The sequence below is a fragment of the Trachinotus anak genome, unplaced genomic scaffold (genome assembly GCF_046630095.1).
Source record: "Trachinotus anak isolate AG129_WGS33_773 ecotype Australia unplaced genomic scaffold, CSIRO_AGI_Tana_v1 ptg000002l, whole genome shotgun sequence".
Classification (NCBI taxonomy): domain Eukaryota; kingdom Metazoa; phylum Chordata; class Actinopteri; order Carangiformes; family Carangidae; genus Trachinotus; species Trachinotus anak.
Window position 1 is genome coordinate 14667918 of NW_027273853.1, and position 20274 is coordinate 14688191.

At 42.4% G+C, this 20274-nt stretch overlaps 2 protein-coding genes across 3 annotated transcripts in view; one reads left to right on the forward strand and one right to left on the reverse strand.

The window, feature by feature from the left end:
* ptprq (protein tyrosine phosphatase receptor type Q) overlaps positions 1-16117 on the forward strand; it is a 35574-nt gene extending 19457 nt beyond the window's left edge. Inside the window, exons 34-63 of the mRNA XM_071500315.1 lie at positions 34-154; positions 260-414; positions 532-677; positions 1303-1474; positions 2876-3196; positions 3286-3561; positions 3698-3849; positions 4156-4297; positions 5302-5577; positions 5723-6097; positions 6439-6548; positions 6755-6941; positions 7032-7270; positions 7496-7565; positions 7934-8092; positions 8318-8609; positions 8720-8793; positions 8908-9007; positions 9272-9400; positions 10711-10755; positions 11385-11411; positions 11607-11688; positions 12163-12253; positions 12417-12493; positions 12751-12885; positions 13057-13182; positions 13664-13809; positions 14025-14160; positions 15323-15446; positions 15530-16117. Of these exons, the coding sequence (XP_071356416.1) occupies positions 34-154; positions 260-414; positions 532-677; positions 1303-1474; positions 2876-3196; positions 3286-3561; positions 3698-3849; positions 4156-4297; positions 5302-5577; positions 5723-6097; positions 6439-6548; positions 6755-6941; positions 7032-7270; positions 7496-7565; positions 7934-8092; positions 8318-8609; positions 8720-8793; positions 8908-9007; positions 9272-9400; positions 10711-10755; positions 11385-11411; positions 11607-11688; positions 12163-12253; positions 12417-12493; positions 12751-12885; positions 13057-13182; positions 13664-13809; positions 14025-14160; positions 15323-15446; positions 15530-15567 (4523 nt within the window). The 3' untranslated portion in view covers positions 15568-16117. The remainder of the gene's footprint in view (positions 1-33; positions 155-259; positions 415-531; positions 678-1302; positions 1475-2875; positions 3197-3285; positions 3562-3697; positions 3850-4155; positions 4298-5301; positions 5578-5722; positions 6098-6438; positions 6549-6754; positions 6942-7031; positions 7271-7495; positions 7566-7933; positions 8093-8317; positions 8610-8719; positions 8794-8907; positions 9008-9271; positions 9401-10710; positions 10756-11384; positions 11412-11606; positions 11689-12162; positions 12254-12416; positions 12494-12750; positions 12886-13056; positions 13183-13663; positions 13810-14024; positions 14161-15322; positions 15447-15529) is intronic.
* A 393-nt stretch (positions 16118-16510) lies between these two features.
* iqsec3b (IQ motif and Sec7 domain ArfGEF 3b) overlaps positions 16511-20274 on the reverse strand; it is a 29935-nt gene continuing 26171 nt past the window's right edge. The window contains exon 15 of one of the 2 annotated variants that reach the window (XM_071500327.1): positions 16511-19295. In XM_071500327.1, coding sequence (XP_071356428.1) covers positions 18876-19295 — 420 coding nt within the window. In that variant the 3' untranslated portion in view covers positions 16511-18875. The remainder of the gene's footprint in view (positions 19296-20274) is intronic. The other variant, XM_071500334.1, reaches the window with a different exon arrangement.

The following is a 20274-nucleotide window of genomic DNA, read 5'->3' on the forward strand; positions in this document are numbered from 1 at the left end:
GTGTTACTGGAAAGTCATTCTCCCGCTTCTCAGCTCCAGACACACCTCCTCAGTTCATCCACGCTAGGAAGTTGTCAGACTATGAGGTAGAGTTATCTTGGCAACCACCACTGGAAGCCAATTCAGACATACTCTACTACATTGTCAGAGTGTGGTGAGTTAGTAAATCTAAACAATTATTCCTGTTTTGACACGAAACTAAAGAAAGAAAAGTTTAAAAAGAAAACAGAGGATGATGCAATGTTGCTCTCTTTGTTAGGAATGAAACAAGTGAGCTGTGGCAGAATGTGACAGAGACGTCGGTGATTATTAATGTGGACTCAGAGAGTCGCTACAATGCGTCCGTCTCCAGCTGGACCAGACTGGGAGATGGAGGAGTGCTGATCTACATCAGCTTTACCACCACAGCTGCAGGTGCTGGATGAAAGAGTTTTTGACATCTGACTTTACAATCCTCACATCTAAAATATTTACTTACCATGCATTGTCTGAAGATATATTTCACCCCCACCCTTTCCGTCCGGCTTTCAGAGCCATTTGACGCTCCACAGAATGTGACTGTTGCAAATGTGACCGCCTCCTCCATCACCTTGCTGTGGCACCCGCCCACTGAACCCAATGGGATCATTGTACACTACACTATTTACTACACCGATAACATCACTCTGAATGAGCAGGTAAGACACATATACTGCATGTAGAATATACAGACATCTTACAAAATAAAGCTGCGCTAATTAATATTTATAAATCAAAAATTTGCTCTATGGAGTACTTGTATGTGAAAAGGGTCACTTGTAGTGTCATAGCCACAGAGAGTTATCACAGCTTGGCATGTCCTCTCAGCTCTACAAAGTATTTTAGCAACTTTTAGCTCATTGTTTTGGTTTTATGGCCTGCACTCGCACTGTTCTCATCAAACTCATTTCCAGCTGCAGTGGACGTTGGTTGGGCTCAAATTTATCAGGTTGACAAATTAATGGTAATGCTGCTTCCTTTCTTCTTGGTGTGTAAATAGCAAGCTAATATTAATAATAGCTTATATTTAGTTGCTAACACATCCATATGTTAATGTTGTGTTCATAGCTGGTGCTGTTGTCCCCAAGTGGCCAAAAAAATCAGTACATCTCTAAAAACAAATCTAAGTGTAGAAACATAATAAATGCAGATGCTTCCTGTCAGCTCATGGTGGAGCAACACTTTACTAACACAGTTAGTATTGATTGTTTGATTGTTTGACTCTTGTTTGAATGTCCATTTCAGTATGTTGAAGTAACCCTGACACTCTTTTCCACTCCACAGAGGGTTCCAGCTTCAGACTTAGCCGCACCTGCCTCTCCTGATTCACCCCTCTCCTACACTCTGAGTTGGCTGATTGGGGGCACTAATTATACCTTATGGATGACCTCCAGCACTGTGCAGGGGGATGGAGGGGTCCGGAGCGAGACACTAACCCTGTTCTTACCAGAGGACGGTCAGTCAGACACAAACACACGCAAATGAATAGACATACATGTAAAATACAACTCATAAAGCCAAGTAATTGCTGTATACACTGATTCAGGGCCCCTCTGGTGGGTAGGTCTGCACACTTTTTCCATAGCCCTTCAACTTCAAAAAAAAAAAAAAAAAATCACATAAAAACTCTGCGATTGAAGACGTGACTTTCAGCCTGTCAGTGAAAGTAGATAATTGTCAGTCTGGCAAACTGGCTCTATTTTTGTCCGCTTGTGACAGCCAGTTTGTGTTTCCTTTTACTAAGCATGTTGAAAGTTGTGAGGGATTAGAGCCAGAGAGAAGAGGAGAAAGAGAGTGTAGAACCATTTACGATTTGATGACACAGAGAAAAAACAAACCCTGACGTGCTGTGTGAAAGTTGATTCTGTGCTCAAGCTATAATTGCACTGTTGCCACGGAAATCCAAAATTATATATGCAAATAATATTTAGTTGCACTTTGATATCGTCAGTGAAAGAGTGAAGTGTTTGTGGGAATGATCTCTTTGTTTTTATGTGATTTTGGGAAAAATGGTGCAGACAGCTACCCCAGACTTTGTCACAAACAGTTACAGATTTGATTGTTGTGATTTTTTTTTTCTTGTTAACATTTTGCTTGTGAAGTATTCTCTGTCTGATCACTGATGATCACTGCTCATACTGACTCTGTATCTCTGCCTGTGCTCTAGCTGCTCCGCTCTCAGCCAAGCACCGGACCTCCAGGGCACGTTGTCTCTCCCGCACAGCCAAGCCCAGCAGGGGCTCACTCCCCTGGGCTCAAACCCTCACACACGCCTGGCCCCTTACATCCACTCATTCGTCTCATGGATCACTCAAGTTTTATCTCCCCCCTTTCCCATTCATCTCCCCTTTTTTTCTACTCTGTGTACCATGCATTGTTTTTGGAGAGGCTGAGACGATGAACAGGATGAGTATTTTCTGCTCAATCTCTTTCAATCCCAAGGTTTTCATTGTGTGAGTTTTCCTACTCTAAGTGCCTCAGTTTGTCTTTGAATGGGCTGTTGTTTTATTGGATATTGTTCCTGTGTCTGTCTACTGCACTGGTTTACTTTTCTGTATTCTGTGTTGCTATTATTCTACTTGATGTGCTGTTGTTGACTTGGTTAATTGCAGCAATGCTGCCAATGATTATGATGGTGCTTGTGACAGATAATGATGTTGATGATGATGATGATTGAGATGATGATGACTGGTGCGCTGTTCATTTTCCCTCCAGTGTCAGAGTGTGTACGGTTGATTGATGCCCTAATATTGGCTCACAGTATCGTAAACTCACATTGAAATGCTCACAGTTTTCAACCAGTCCCCTCACTGGTAGTAAATAATAGTAACACATTTCTACTTGTCTCCTTTTTCAGTGCCAAGTGACTCTGTCCGAAACCTGACAGCTCAGATCTTCAGCTCTACAGCCATCATCATCAGCTGGGACCCTCCCCTGGAGCCTAACGGGCGTCCTTATTACCTGCTTACCTTACAGGAGGCCGGCATCCCCCCAGATGTATCCAACCAAGGGACTCCAGCTGTCAACAAGACCATCAAGCATACCACAACTGACAATGTCTTCCTGTTCACCAAACTCAGGAAGTATTTCCCTTATGTGCTAACTGTTACCCCAGCAACTGGTGCTGGCCCCGCCTACAACCATACCAGCACAATGTACCTGAGAACAGATGACGACAGTGAGTTAACTGACAGAAGCATTCACTGACGGAGTATGGTTCATGTGTTTTTGTGATGCTGACGTGTGTGTGGGTGTGTTTCTCTTTAGTTCCTAGCTCTGTTCCTTTGCTGGTGTCCACCAGGAACCTGTCATCGTCCTCCATCGCTGTGGTCTGGCAGCACCCTCTGGAGGCAAACGGGGTAATAACTGAGTATACCCTCACGCTGTTTGGCCCAGGGGGCTCCAACACAACACATACCCCCAACACCTCGTTCATCCTCACCAACCTACTTCCATACACAGCTTACAACCTTACTATAACAGCAGCAACGCGTAAAGGCTCGGGACCTTATCTGCTGCTGCAGCTGCACACTGATGAAGGAGGTTAGTTTGGAAGCACGCTTCAACATTTCAACTGGATCCTAATGAGATTGTATTTATTTATTAAGCTATGGTTGTATTCTGTATCTATTGTCTGTTTGAGTCTATCTTCTTCTATCTGCCTAACTTTGTGTTTCAGGCCCCATGTCCCCTCCCCGTAACCTCACAATATATAACCACACAGCAGTCTCTGTGTGGCTGAGCTGGGAGCCTCCTCTGGAGCCCAATGGTGTGGTGATACAGTATGGCTTCAGGATCCGAGACCTCATCACACACACCGTCACACACCAGGTATCGTTAATTTCACACACCAAAAGCCACTCCACAATAACAGCAACACACACACTTGCACACACTCAAGACACTCACTCAGTAAGAGTACACACTATCCAGCTGATGGTAGCTCTAATTTCACCCTCCAGATACCTCTCAACTGTAACATTATACTAACACACGTGCACATATGTGTGCTAATACAAAAAGACATTATCCACTTCAGTAATCAGGATTGGATGATTTAATCTCGTATGTGTCATGTCTTTTATGTGTGTGTGTGTGTGTGTGTGTGTGTGTGTGTGTGTGTGTGTGCAAATGTAGAATTCCTCTGGTCCATCAACCACAGAGTATCTATCTGGCTTCAGGCCTCATAGCTCTTATGAGATCAGTGTTTACAGTTACACCAGAGTGGGCCATGGGAATCAGTTCAGCAGCCCTGTGACCTTCAAAACTAACGAGTCAGGTAAAGCACACACTGCCCACATACAAAGGACATTGAGTGACGCTGATTTAGATTACTGTTCGCAATTTGGGTTTTAAAATTCATCCTAGAAATACACTTTGTATGGTGCACTTCTAAATACTTCATCCATGCCTCAAGGAAGAATTCAACGAAAACAGGGTTGCAAACATAAAAACACAAAAAAAACCACAATTCATTCAAAGGCATAAAAGCAATCAAAAAAATACAAAACCTAACAGCAAAAGAACTTAAAAGGAAAGAGGAAAAAATGTTGAAAGACAGCAGCATTAATGGCATCGGTTGATCCATAGCTGGCCAACAAAGTCCAACACCAAGAAGGTACACTATGCTGAAACGTGTAAAAAATTCAAATGCATTTATCAGACTACACACGGTAATATGACAACCTCCTACACCTCAGCTGTTCACAAATCTCAGGGCTTCTAAGAAAAAAACAAACCTTTCTCTGTTTGTTTTGAATAAATCTGAAACACACTTCTGGTGGCATTAGCTTAAAGCAGTTGTTCAGGGCATGTGTTTAGTCACTGATAATCACACATGCCTTCCCAAGGCTGCGCGAGAGATCTCTGTGCTTGCCAGTGAACCAGCAAATAAATGAAAAAAATTACTTTGAATAAAACAAGTGTAAAATATTGTCAGTATATGTAGGCAGTGGAGACACTACTGAGTCTTTCTCATCGATGTGTCATTGTGAAGCAGTGTAGACAAGGACAAGCTGAACATGCTTCCCCTCAGGAACAGTTCATTAGTAATAATAGTGTAAGATAAACCTAGTTTGTTTTGTTGTCACATAAGGTATGTACCAGGCACTACTGTGCAATTCCTATATGTGTGGCTGTTTCACTTTGGCCCGATTAAGTAACCACAGGTAACTGAAACTGAATTTGGTCAATTCCTTTTACAGCAGACAGTGAGGAATGCTAACGAAAGCTGATGCATGTCTAACAATGTCACTGTCACTGTCTCTCGCTCTCTCTGTGCAGTATCTGATGCTGTGGGGAACCTGTCTTGCTCAGGAGTGAGCTGGGATTCAGTTCAGTTGTCCTGGGATCTTCCAGCCAACCCTAATGGGCAGATCATTTTTTATGAGATTCTAGTAGAGGTAGACTCGCAGTCGTACACACAGCAGGCTAACTCACCAGAGTACACAGTGGCTGGGCTCTCACCAGATCAGGAGTACACACTCACTGTGGCTGCAGTCAACTCTGCAGGACCTGGAGACAGAATAAACTGCACTGCTTCCACTCTCTCTGAATCAGGTAGTCAGTCTTTTTTTTTTTTTTTTTTTTTGTACATTCATGCACTACTGATTATCTAGTAGAGGCTACTGCCTTTGGCTTCAATGAATTGCTAATTTAATACAGAATGAATACTTAATTAAATCCTCTTTGTCTCTTCTAACAGTCCCAGCTGCCCCTCGCTTCCTCATCATCTCTCAGGTGACACCTAACAATGTGACTCTTCAGTGGGCTCCACCGCTCTCCATACCAGGCCTGCTGAAAGAGTACCACATCATTGCACAGCTGCTTTCAGCTGTTTGTGAAACAAACATCCTGCCTACTGCACAGCCAGCGTCAGAGGACCAACTAATCCCAGACTGTGTGGACTCTCATGTCACAGTGTCAGTAAATGCTTCTGATAGCAGTGGAGAGAGCCACAACAGCATCACACTCCAGTCCCTGAATAAATACAGGTACTACCGCTTCAAAGTGGCAGCTGTGACCAACGCTGGAGTGGGAGAGTACACGCAATGGAGTTATGCACGTACCCTCGCTGGAAGTAAGAACATCACAGTGATTATATGACCTTTATGTGCTGCCAGTGGAGGGTTGGCAGTTAGTCAGGGCACCAGCCTCTGGCAGCTCCTCCTTAAGACCTAAACAATAATATTGTGTCTCAATATCATGGAGGGCTCTTCTGTCCTTATATCCTATAAATTAAATAAGTATAGTATGATATCTTAACACAAAATTAGCAGCAACTGCTGATAAAATGTTTTTTCAGTTCCATTAAATTATGAATAAATCTTTCCTGTACAATTAATGTTAGATATTATTTGAATTCATTTCATTTAGCAGAACACAATAAGCACTTTTTGTTTTTCCAATCTCCTCCTTCAGACCCTGATGCCCCTCCCCGTGACCTAATAGTGACCTCCACCTCCAACAGCTTTCGCATTGCATGGAACGCTCCGGCTGTTCTCTCTGGGCCGACTTCATATCTTGTGCAGGTCTTGTACAGACGCACACACAAATATGAACATGTCACCGGTGAAGTGTAAAACACAGGTAGATGTTCTCAGAACAGATCAACATGGTGTCATGTTTTAAAATAGCAGCAGCAGCTCAAAGGCAGGTTCACATTCCCCATAATGTAAAGTATGAACAGTGTGAAAAAGAGTGTTATATGTTTCCATGAACTGTGCTGTTATGTCAGGTGGATGGTCCTGGTTTGAACATCTCAAGAGTCCGGGCTCCAGGAGAGTTGATGGCTGTTGTTGTGACTAACTTGACTGCTTTTACCCGTTACAATGTGACTGTCACTGCCTTCACTGGTGCACTGGAACTGGCTGCCAGTGATGGGAAAGCTATTGGACCTACTGAGTTTCAAACGCTGGAGGAGGGTATGTACAAATGTACCTCTTGGAGAACCTGTTACAGCTCCTGCCAACCTGTAGATGTGACCAAATATCTATTATTTTTTCTGTCCCCAGAGCCCAAAGACCCTCCTAAGAATGTGATTGTATCAGTTATCCCAGAGGAAGTGAACAGTGTGAAGGTGACCTTCACACCCCCAGAAGAGCCCAATGGAAACATCACTGCCTACTTTGTGTACATATACGAAAAGGACCAGCTGGTCAAGAACATGAGCCTTAATATCATCCAAAGAGAGCATAACACTCTGACCGCTGTCATAGAGGGCCTAAAGGGAGGACACAGCTACACTATACAGGCAAGGAGGATACATATATTGTAGTAATACATTACACAGGCATGAACTTTAGACACAGTGTATCAGGTCACACACCTGGAGCTGTAACAGCAGATCAGCGCTTCCAGCAGTCCACAATCACTGCAGGCTTGCTCATGTTCAAATAATTGTTTTCTTTTCTTTAACCCCTTGCTGTGCCTGTTCTCTTTTCTGCTGTCTTCCTCCTGTCTGTGTGTTTGTTTTTAGATCTCAGCAAGGAATGGGGCCGGTAGGAGCCCGCCCAGTCCATATGTCCAGATAACCACAGGAATAAAAGGTACAACTCTGCTCTGCTCCACAGTGTTTTTCTCTATCTTGTTGCAGTAGTCCAGCACAGATACTGGACAGAGTATCGCTACTGCACAGCATTATTGCTCAATAAGACAGACACATTAAATGTGACTCAGCAGTACGGTCTGGTCTGTGTTGATGCTGTAGAGTTTGCAGTTTTAATCTGAATATTGAGAGCAGCAGTCTGTTTGTCATGTTTTATATGTAAATGCAACAGAATGAAACTTCCTCCTCACTCATACTTTATTCATACGACATCCTCTGTTTGTGTGTGTGTGTGTGTGTGTGTGTGTGTGTGTGTGTGCGTGCGTGCGTGCATGCTCTTGTGTGTTCACACGTGTGTGTGTGTTCCAGCTCCAGCCAAGCCAACCCAAAGACCCCAGGCAGTGCTGGGCCATGGAGGGGTTGCCATGGTAACCCACAGGAGTATCATCATCCGCATGCCTGCCTGTTTCTATAGTGACGACAATGGACCAATCACAAAAATTCAAGTCATTGTGGCCGAGTCAGGGGGTATGACTCTTCAGAAACATTGACAGCCATCACTTTCAGTTGAACACACTTGGGGATAAGTCTTTTTTGTGCTTTAAGCCTCAAAGTCTTGTTTTATAGTAGGTCACTCTGTCCTAAGATTACAAAAGACTAAATGTTAGCAAAAGCTGAGGGGCTTAACGTCAACCAAAATTTGACTCAGTTCCGCTGTGATTCTTTTTCTCTCTAACTTCCATCCTGTCATAGTGAAGGACATCAGGAACCTGACCAGCTGGAAGAATGCATTTTTTAACCATCCTGCCCCGTACCTGACTGACAAGGGGTTCCCCAACCCGCCATGTTTACTGGGGGACGGTGCATCACGCACGGACGCACACGTCAGAGGTGATCTCGGTGTGTCTGGAGACGGCCGGCCCCTGGTGAGACACAATCACACTACAGCAGGAACATACGTGATCGGAGAGAACGATGACTGTATGCAGGAGAACAACACCGACGGTTTCTGCAATGGCCCTCTGAAGCCTAATACAGTCTATGTGTGAGTGCACTACACACAAACTCAAACACTCAACAATTTGAAAACTGTTGTATATTCATGTTATATAATAATATAATGCTGAGACTGGATTGTTATTTCATATTTACCAGGTTCAAGTTCAGAGCCACTAACATCAAAGGACAATACACAGACTCTGAGTACTCTGATCATGTCAAAACTGCAGGTATTTACATTCATCCCTGTATAACTCTACATCAAAAAGTGTAAACATAATGTGTAAAGCCTCCATTTCTTTTGTGTGTGATGTCCGTTCTGTCTTCTGTCCCTCTCTCTGTAGTGGACGGGCTGTTGACCAGGGAAGAGCAGATCATTCTGGGTGTGCTGCTCTCCTTCTTCTTGGCTGTGTTACTCATCATCATCATCTGTGGCTCAGTCAAGTAAGACAGCAGAAGGCATTCATTCATTTGCCAACATTCATACGTTTACCAAAATACTGCATTGATTGCCATTTAGTATTAACACACAAAAAAAAAACATGTTATGTGTTAATTCCTGTCTAAGTAATTTCTGTTTTTGCATTGCTTTTATGCAATAAATCTGTTTCCTTTCCTATTTTATTCATTTTAATTGTGTATATTAATTTGTATTCCTGTATTGTTATTAACCTTTGTTTGATTGACATTCTTGTCATCAAATGTCAGGATCCATCAGCGCAAGAAGGAGGGTGGGACTTATTCACCCAGACAGGCAGAGATCATAGAGACCAAGTGTAAACTGGATCAGCTGATCGCTGTGGCAGATATGGAGCTGAAACAAGAGAAACTCAACCGGTAAGTCTGTGTGTTTAGTTTGAATCTTAAGGCGTCACTTTTCCTAAAATAACACACACATTTTTGGCAGCTGAGGCTGGTTGCACACTACATGACTTTAGGCTTGATTTATCTGCTCCAGACAAGATTTTAAATCTAAGTCAACAAGACAAAAATCTCTCTGGTGCAGCCAACTTGATGTGGGCTCCTGTCAGCACTACATCTTCTAGCGCTGTAGAGTTTGTGCAGAAAATAGAAGCAGCGGCGCCACAGCAAAAAACAGCATCATTGTAGCTTTATAGTTTGCCGTCAGTTCTCTGCAGCACAGGCAAGTCATCCTGTCTGCATCTTGCTAACCAAGCTCGCCTACAAATTCTTTCGAGCTCTTCCGTTTTTATCCTTTTCTCACACAAACAAGTGCACAGACACTAAGTGCTGCAAGCTGCTTTTCCTTCTCAAAGTACAGTTTTGCATCAGGTGGGAAACAAAATCACATTTTGTGCTGGTTTTTATTGTTTCAAGGTTTCTGATGGCATGGCTTCCTATGAGAAAGGAAAATCTCTAATATGAGTTGTACTATTTCTGTTTTTATCTGTCAATATAAATAGACATCAGCACTGAAACAACCAATAAGCTTATGAAGTTCTCTGAGCACACATTCCCTCCCAACATCTAATGAATACCGTCACTCACATGACAATAAAACAAAAAAAGAAACCAGAAATAGAGGGTTCCAGGTTGGTGTAAAATGCCTTGAATGTCTTCAAGAGGAACTGAAAGAATAGGAACATTGAAAACATAAAAGCCACATGAGATAAATAAGTTAAAGTGCCTCTACCTGGCAGATAACTGTCACTTATCTCTTATGTCTAAAAGTAATTTAACTGCCCCACTTGAGTGAATATTCATCTGCCACGTTGAACATCTAATATGACATTTTTATATTCAGTGACTCTTCATCATCCTAAAAAAGGAGGCCGATCCTGAAAATAATTCGTCGTGCACCCATTTAAGTGTCACACACATTTAAGAGCAAAGATTGCCGGTTTCTGACAGTTGCATGTTGTGCTCCTCCAGCTTACACTAAAGTTCAATCATCAATCATCATCGCTGTGTGTCTCTCTGCCCTGTTGTGACCAGGATCTCTTCATGACTTGGACAGTGAGATCTGTAGAAACGCCACCTTTCGAAGCACAGTTTATGCTAAAATAACACACCTTTCCTTGTCACTTGTCACATGAACGGCACAAATAGCTTTCCTTGCATGAACACACTTGCACTGACTGGCCGTGGCTTTATTCTTCTCTCACTGAGCACTCTTCTCCCACCAGGTATTCTTCCTTCTTCTTTAGACGGAAAGAGATTTATGTCATCCAGTAAGTTGGACTTAATACTCGTGTGTGCCACATTTTGCTGTGTATAGTTTGTTTACGTGTTGTGTATCACTTTTCATTGTGTCATCATCATGTTACCCATTAAGGCTTTTAACCATCCATCTGTGTTGGTTGGGGGCAACAGTTCAAATGAATCAGTGACGTCAGAGTTTTGCTTACAGCCTGCTCCTTTTACTCTCCATCACTGGCAGGGACTGCAGAGCTTAGCTGACACTCCCCTGCTTGTAACCATTTTGATTTGTTTACTCACTCACTATCTGGAAATTGTTTAGAAGGCTTAGTAGGGTACTTTATCAATAGCCAAGGATCTGCATAGCTACAGTTCTTAAGTAATGCAAAGAAACACCAGCCACAGGAGAATTAACCACATGCTTCATTCAAGTTTACTGATGTTCACATATTCCTTTAGAACGTAGCATCAAAGCCAGTGTTAAATCAAAGTGGATTTCATTAAAAACTAGTAAAATGTCTTTTGCTTAAACATACAATATCATCCACTCTCTACAAACAGGATGAGTTCAGCTCTCATGGACAGAAATACCTCAGTGTGGGCTGTGATTATTGAGTTAATTTGTTTATTTTGGTTGATTTTTGCTGTCTATTTTTGACAGGCTTCTAAGCTACAGGAAATCACTCAAGTAAGTCATCCTGCATAAATAAATGTGAATGTGCAAAAAGTAGCTGCAGCATAGAGCTGCATGTTCTGTACTGCTCAGTATTACAAGTTGTGACCTAGAATAAGTTTACAGAAAAATTGCATAATGCTGTAGAGTTTTTGTATACCCTCTCTGTTTCTCCCATTCAGTGTGTTTCTCTCGTGCTCTCTCTGTCAGGCCTGTCAACAAGAAGTCTTTTCTGCAGCACGTAGAGGATCTGTGTGCCAATGACAATGCCAAGTTCCAGGAAGAGTTTGCTGTAAGTGTTTACCTACAACCTGGACCCATGTTTACCAAACTTTTGCCTGTATATTATATATAGGTTGGGTTGGAATAACAGGAAATTAACCATACTGGATCATAGAGGAAAGTCTGCTCTTGGTGGACAAGGTACATCACACAGAAAATAGATAAGGGGAATTTAGTGCAGAGAGTGAAGGTGCGTAAAAAGTCACTGCAAACAAAATCAGTGGCAGATTTTGTATTGTTTTTCTAAGACCCCAACCGATTACTCTTATACAACCTGGAGACCTCTGAAACTCAAACTCATAAATGTAACAGTATTATCAAAAGAAATTGGACAAAAAAAAAAAAAATTAAGAACATTGTTTTTTACTTTTATCATGAAATCCAAAATGTTACTTTCAGTAGTTTAAAAATACCTGCCCTGACCTTTAACCTCAATGTATTTGTGTTTATGTGAATAGTGATGTATCACATCTTATCTCCCCAGGAGCTCCCAAAGCTGCTGCAGGATCTGGCCACCACAGATGCTGACCTGCCCTGGAACAAATCCAAAAACCGCTTCCCCAACATCAAACCTTGTAAGTGAGCAGGCTGAAAATGACCTTCCAGACTAGTGATACCTGCACCAAATCTATCTCTTGTGTTTTAGCTCTAATGTTAACTGCATGTGGATTTGACCACAGCTTACACAGTTGCCTTTCACACAATTTAGCCACACTCCTCTCACTATACTGTGTCTAGACAACAACAATCGAGTGAAACTGCTGTCAGAACCAGGCTCTGCAGGCTCTGACTACATCAATGCCAGCTTCGTCTCAGTAAGTACCAGCTATCGACAGTTAAGAGCCAGTGGTTAACCTGGAGGGTCACTTCCACTTGATAGTAGTTTTGCAAGTGTGAGACACATTTGTTGCAAATAGAGCAAGCAGTTTTTTCTAGAAATAGATAGATAGATAGATAGATAGATAGATAGATAGATAGATAGATAGATAGATAGATAGATAGATAGATAGATAGATAGATAGATATGCTTTCACATAAAAGCCTTTTTTTGTGTGTTTTTCTGTGTTTCTAGGGCTACCTGTGTCCAAATGAGTTCATAGCCACCCAGGGTCCTCTGCCTGGCACAGTGGCTGACTTTTGGAGGATGATCTGGGAAACGGGAACCCGCACCATAGCAATGCTCACGCAGTGTTATGAAAAAGGCAGAGTGCGTCATGACAGATTTGACACTGTTATGAAACACCTCTAGTATCATCATTCAGAGGACAAGCTGGACCCCATTTGGGCTCCATTACAACCCTATCACATAGAGTTATATCTGCTACTGAGATCTGATGTATGTGTGTGTGTGTGTGTGTGTGTGTGTGTGACATTTCAGATTCGGTGTCATAAGTACTGGCCTGAGGACAACAAGCCAATGTCAGTGTTTAGTGACATTCTCATCTCAAAAGTATCAGAGGAAGTCCTTCCTGACTGGACTGTCAGAACCCTGAAAGTAGAAAAGGTAACTAAGCTAATAACCTCTCTCTCTCTCTCACACACACACACACACACACACACACACACACACACACACACACACACACACACACACACACACACCGTACTCACAACATATGCTGTACATACTGTAAAGTCTGAAACAGCAGAAAAATAGGCTGTAATAACTTTATTCTTTCTACTTAATCATTTTCCAGATTTATATCCAACTGGAAAATGTCAAGCAAACACATTTTGACTTAGGTCTGCTGTAGATTGGTCTTTTTATAGGATTTGTTGATAGTAATAATAAAAAGCTAAATTATCACCACACTTTTTTCTGGGTACAGATTTTTTTTACAGTAATGGTTTATATAGTGTAATTAGTATGTAATTTTAATGTAATTACCACATAGTTGCAACTGCCATCTAAGTTTAATCAAACTCAGGTACAGATATGAATTTTCATTTCCTGTTCTATTTCTTGTATAACTTCCTCTGTGCAGCACGGGCACTACATTCTGGTTCGACACTTCAACTACACATCATGGCCTGAGCACGGGGTCCCAGAGTCCTGCAGCACTCTCATTAAGTTTGTCAAAGCTGTCCGAGCCCACAGGCACGACAACACCACTATAGTGGTTCACTGCAGGTACTGTGGCACCTCAGTGGTCACATACTAACACTTCATAAATAATAGTAATGTCCTTGGAAAAGAAAGTGTACTGACTAGTTTATTGTTTTTGTTCACTGTAGAAACCCTCATACCTTGCTTACCCCTCAGATAAGTCATAAACAAGTGAGTCGTTTTAGGAGCAGTACAGCATCACAGAGTATGATGTTATGTTGACCTCGCTCTTTCCTCAGTGCTGGTGTGGGAAGAACAGGTGTGTTTATTGCCTTAGACCACCTCATTCAGCATGTCAGAGATCACGACTTTGTGGATATCTATGGCCTGGTGGCCGAACTGCGCAGCGAGAGGATGTGTATGGTGCAGAATCTGGTGAGTTCAGATTTTAAAAAAAGCTGTATATTTTATTTCTGTCTTTAAATTCCACAACCTAGAGAAAGTAAACGAAAGACAAAAAATATATATTTTGTCTTTGTTCCAGTGTACTTAAGAATCATCAAAGACAAAAAAACGTGATGGCATGACAAATGGCAGTGTAGTTGTCCTACTTTTTACTTCATGTCCTGCTGTGATCCTGTCCCCATGAGGAAATATTTGGAAACTTCTCCTTTTGATAAAGGAAATGATCTGGCAGTGGATTAAAGTTATACTGAGCAGGATTCCCCATCTTGAAACAGCATGAAACATTCCTAAAATTATCCCACTCAGTTATTACTTATGGACCACTGGTGTGTGTCTCAGTGTCTGCAGGGACTCTCTGCATAGTGCTTCTGTGCTTCTTTTCAGTATTTTTTTTTGGTCTGTACATTTTTTTGCCTACACATTTTGGCAGTGAGTGGGGTTTGCAGTGTTGGGCAAACCAAAAGCAACCAGTGAGGACATGAGTCCTTGAGTCAGCGGTGATCAGTGTACCAGCTATTAGCATAGTAGTTCAGGCATATACAGTGAGCCGTAGCTTTCGACTTCATTATTTTCAAATTATTCATTTTGGCAGGACGCTGGCCACAAACATATGAAAGCCTGAGGAAGCCTGAAAAACTTTTATCCATATCCATAATTGAGAGAGCTGATAAAAAAGCTGAAGTCAAAAAAGGGATGTTGCAATTATATGGTCAGCATTGGCCACGAGGAAACCCTGAAAAGGAATAGATTTAAACGCACTGTATGTAACTTCTGCCACTAAGGGTCTCTCAATCCAAAGAAAAGAAAAGATGGCGTTGGGTGACGTCATGAAATAGCGTGGGAATGGATTCCTTTGGTGTCAGTTGTTCATGAGGTTTTTGCTGTCAATTATCCACAGAGGTGTCCTCTTCATAACAAATGGACCAGGGGATTAAAACCAGTGGAAAAAACTAATAAAGCAGTTTCACTTTAAAAATCTGGAGCTAGTCATTTTCTGGGCATTTTAATGTGGAAAAGTTATATTATAACTTTAATACAAAACTAAATTAATTCATATGGACATTTGCTCAGTGTACGATTAATATAAGACAGCATCAAAAGGTACAATATATCTCATTGTGTGTGCCGTCAGGCCCAGTACATCTTCCTGCACCAAAGTACACTGGAACTTCTAAACAACAAAGGCAACAGCCAATCCATCTGGTTCGTCAGCTATTCTGCTCTGGAGAAGATGGACTCCCTGGACGCCATGGAAGGTAAGCAACGTCTAAACACACACTCAGAGAGACACACTCCCCACGGCACAGTCCTCACTCTACACATTTGTCCTGGTCTTCAGGTGATGTTGAGCTAGAATGGGAAGAGACCACTATGTAAAGACAAACTGAGGAACACCTGCACCTGAGGGAGAGGTAGACTTGGGACGTGACCTGTGCACAGACCCTGGACAGGACCTCCTCCACCATGCAAGGAAAGAGGAAGCAGGAGGAGAAACAGGAGGTGAACAACACAGTCTGAACTGAACGGTCTGTCAGTCGACGTAAGACTTTGTTGCTCCACTTCAACCAACTTCTCAGCTCCGTCCTCCATTTATTGAACCTCTTGTCTACTTGTTTTCAAAGAGGGTGAGAGAAACAAAAGGGAGACAGAATTCCAGAAACGACAGTGATAAAGGAGAAACGGTGAGCTGACAGTGAGAGCTCTATCACATCTGTAAGCCTACAGGTGCTTTGCACAGATTGATTTCACTTAGTATTGTAATTACTGTATGATGTTGATATCATCTATGTTTTTGTAAGATAATTTATTCAGCCAAAATGCTGTTTTTTTGGGTTTTTATTCAATCTCTTCGTAATTCTGCCTGTGTCAAGGAGTTGTTCAGCCTTTCTCACGTGTGATTTGCAAAAATAAAGCAACTTGTATTTTTTCTGGCCTTGATACTTTACGCCACAACTCTCCTGCATCAAATGGAGTCAGTCTAAGACTCTTGTGGAAAATTATGTACTCTAAACACACACACACACTCACTAGACTCACTGGAGCACACAACTAGACATTCAACAAGTACTGTCAGATTCAATATCGCTTTGAGACTGACCTCATCTTCAAATGAATGAGTTCAGACCTGGTGTGCTGGGAGGACACAGGAACAACAATATAGACTGATTTCCCATAAGCTCCTTCATTCCACTGTGCTCCTCACACACCTGGTGCAAATTCATTCATTAGAGAGGCTGGCAGAGCTACAGACACAGACACTGCAAAGACAATATTGACATCAAAAGCAGTGGAGGATCATCATAGACACCACAGTCTGAGACAGAGTAAAAACTACTTTATTCTTTCATTCTCTTCAAACAGAAAAAATTAGAAATATTCCATTAGTAAACATGTTGATCTTTAAGAAATCTCCTTTTTATAAATATTGTGAGGGTGCAAAGATTAATGACAGCGCTCCACAGTGAGGATGCAGATCAGCGCATCTCCATGACAACCACAGAGAAGCCAGGGGTCGGGGATAAGGGGGCCGGGCAGAAAGGAGGGAGGAAGTAGAGAGAAAGGAGGAGAAAATGACATCAATCAACCCAACATGCCCTGACAATAATGATACAAACGTATAATCAAACTCCTCCCTTGCACTGCAAATTAAAATGCAAAGCAAAACAAAAAAACAAAACAATATCATGCTGTATAGAACAAGTCAGTCAGTTTACAGTAAACAAAGTGGGGATGCTGACTGGAGAAATCAAGCAGTTTCTAAGGTGACATCTAAGCTGGATTTGTTGTTGCTTTGGCAGCTATGTGCATGTTTGTGTACGTCAGTGTGAGCATGTGTGCACTAATATGATATAACTGTGTGTGTGTGTGTGTGTGTGTGTGTGTGTGTGTGTGTGTGTGTGTGTGACCTGTGGTTTACTGTACGTATTCACCAATACAGCATAGCCCTTTACACACCTTAACAGGTGACACAGCCATCTCTTGATAATCCTATAATAATATGACATGGTAATTAAATGATTAATGTAGATCTGTAATAATATCGGTGTTTGTTACCATGGCAACTAGAGTGAATTCTAGAAAAGCTGCCTGTTTCCCGTCTCTCATAGCAGTAGGATTTAGGACTCCCCCCTGATATTAAATGTGAATAATAATATCTATAATAACTATAATATCCTTTTTTTTCTTTTAAACTAGATCTTCTCTGTACAAATACATACGTAGATACACACACACTGGGCAAACCACTTTTTCAGAATAAATCTATATTATCTATTTACAATATATCCAATATATTCTGTGGTGCAAAAGGTACAAGACGTGTTTGGTGTGTCTCAGCTGGATGATTTGTGATCTGCTGTACAAACTGGCTCAAGCTTGAAATCATGACACCCTGATAAAATCAATAATCATTCCATGGATATCTTCAGTTTTCCCCCTGATTTAACATTCAGTAAAGGAATGCATCTCTTCTTATATAACATTTTGAATGTGCAAGTAAAAATAAAATTCATGGGAGGGGAGTGAGGTGACCTCGGTCTAGCCTGTGTGGAGCAATTTTTAATTAATTTTTAAACTAAAGCTGGGAGTTTTCTGGGCAGAGATATTGCCTAAGTCCAAAAGGTAACATTAATATTCACACTAGGTAACCCATTAGGAATAAATGTACAGGAGAAGAAAGGCTTCAGCTGCTTGTTTTAGCCTTGCTCTCAATGAATTACCAGCCTTACTCCCTACTGCCCATGAGTAAGCACACTGAACACACAGTACACAAGCACTCAGCACTCAGTACAACACAGGTGCAGATATTACATGTTACAGTGCAGCAAATCCTTTCCTGAGCTCTGTCAGAGCAAAACACCGCAGAATCAGGGCAGTCACACACAACTGTGAAGATACCTGCTCACACATGCTAGGAAAAACACAGCAAAGAAGCTCAAAAAATATGATTGTCTTTCAGGATATGGTTTTAGGTTAGTTTAGTGAGGAACAACACCCTTGTTCACTACACTACACTTTACATGACAGGGTAGAGATGTTAAAGCCTTTTGCCTTTTTCTTCACCTTCTTCCTCTCACACAATCTGTCCACTAATAAATGCAGGAAACAAATAAGATGCTCCTGTTTCTTCACATTATGCACAGATGAGAAAAAAATGATTACAGTGTGGAGAGGCTATATTAGCTGTGATGAAATCATTCACTTAGAGTGGTATCTAATACTGGAAACCTGGACCCAGCAAAGAGGTGTGAACTTAACAGAAATATCTTGAAGAGAACAAAACAGAGTTTTGTACTTTATATTTAGAGTAATCCCATGTCCTTTCATGGCTGCGAGAGTTTGCTCTTGTGACACCTCCCCTCGGTTTCATGGTCATTGACATGTTTGTTAGACAAGTGACATTTAAAAATGCAAAGTCACAAGATCTCTTACAGAGTGTGAAATCGAGACAGACATCATCATCAGCAAAGAAATGGCATGAAGACCACTCTGTTCAAAAACAACACTGCTAAGTCAAGACTGTGATTAGATCCTTGTTGGTACAAAGTATATTCCTTACTTTTTTTGCAATGCTTTTATCTTACCATTCAAAATGAGTCGACTAGTGCTCCCGCATGTGTGTGTGTGTGTGTGTTTGAGTGTCAGGGTAATGTCTTCCCTCCAGGGTTCTTAGAGTAGTCCACGACTCAGACGATGCTGCGGGAGCCACTGGAATTGCGCCTGCGTGTGAGAGGCATGGTGTGGTGGAGGGGCATGGGTGAGTCAGGGGGACAGAACTGGTGGGGGTGGTTGTAAGGTGGAGGCGGAGGCGGCAGGGGGGGCTGAGGGCCGTCCCCCTCTCTGACTCGCACAGGTGTGGACATTGCCGACTGGATGAGCTGATGGGTGGCCGGGCCTTGGCTCAGGAAGGCCTCCATCCGCCCCCGCCCACTCTGGTCCACGACGATCACCTTGACGATCTGCTGGCACTGGATGAGTGTTTCTGGGCGGAGCTCCCCGGGCTGGACAGGGCTGAGCAGGGCAGGTGGCGCAGCCAGGGCCAGAGGCGTGGACTCAATGCTGGGCTGGCTCAGTTGATAGGTCTGCAGCCTGTTGTGAATTGACACCTAGTTTAGGAACAGTCAGAGAACGCATGAGGAGTTACCAGCCTGAACGCAGCCTCTACGCAGCCCTCTGGTGTGTTACGCACATGGGCATGCAGGCATGCAGGTAGGTAGAATGCAGAGCGAGCGCAAGCAAAATACACACTCTCTTTTTCTCTAAATCATGTTTTTTTTTTACATGATTTATACTTTCTTTCAATCAGTTTTTTACACAAACACACACACACACACACACACACACACACACACACACACACACACACACACCAGCCCAGAAAGAGAAGAGGGTTGCATAGGAAGACAAGGTTAAAGTCAAAAGTCATGGTGGGAACGTTTTGGATTTTGTGTGTGTGTTTGTGTGTGTGTGTGAATATAATCAATGAGTGGGAGAATGAGAAACTAAAAGATAAAGGGAGTGTCAGGAGAGGAGAGGGGTGACACCGAGGGCGTGGTGTCTCCCTAACACAATAATTTACAACTCTGAGGGACTGACTGAGAGGCAGGAGAGAGGAGAGAAATGGGCAAAGGAATAAAACAGAGAGAAAACTAGAGAGGGGAAACAGCCTCTACATCTATGCTCAGTTAAAGGAAGGGCTGGTTTTACAAACACACACCCACTCACACATACTTGACAGACTGTTAACAGTATCAAGCTTATCTGGCTTTGTAGATGGTATTCTAGGAGCCAGTCAGGCTTATGGTGGCTTGCAAAGGCTTATACAGTAGGGCTCGCAAACAGCAGCTGATGAAAGAAGGGATGTTGTGTAGCGGGTAGAGTGGCTGCTGATCCACTCATGAGGCACAGAAAGAGACTGTTTGTAGCGCCAATACAGCAGACTCCTCTCAGCGGCCTTTGTATCCTTGGCTGCATAGTGGGAATGTGCCTCAGGCGGAGCTCTTGTAAAGCAAAGCATGAAGCAGACTTTCTTTTCAGGATGAGGCCCAGTCCCTATCTAACCACACACACGCTCACACAAAAAAA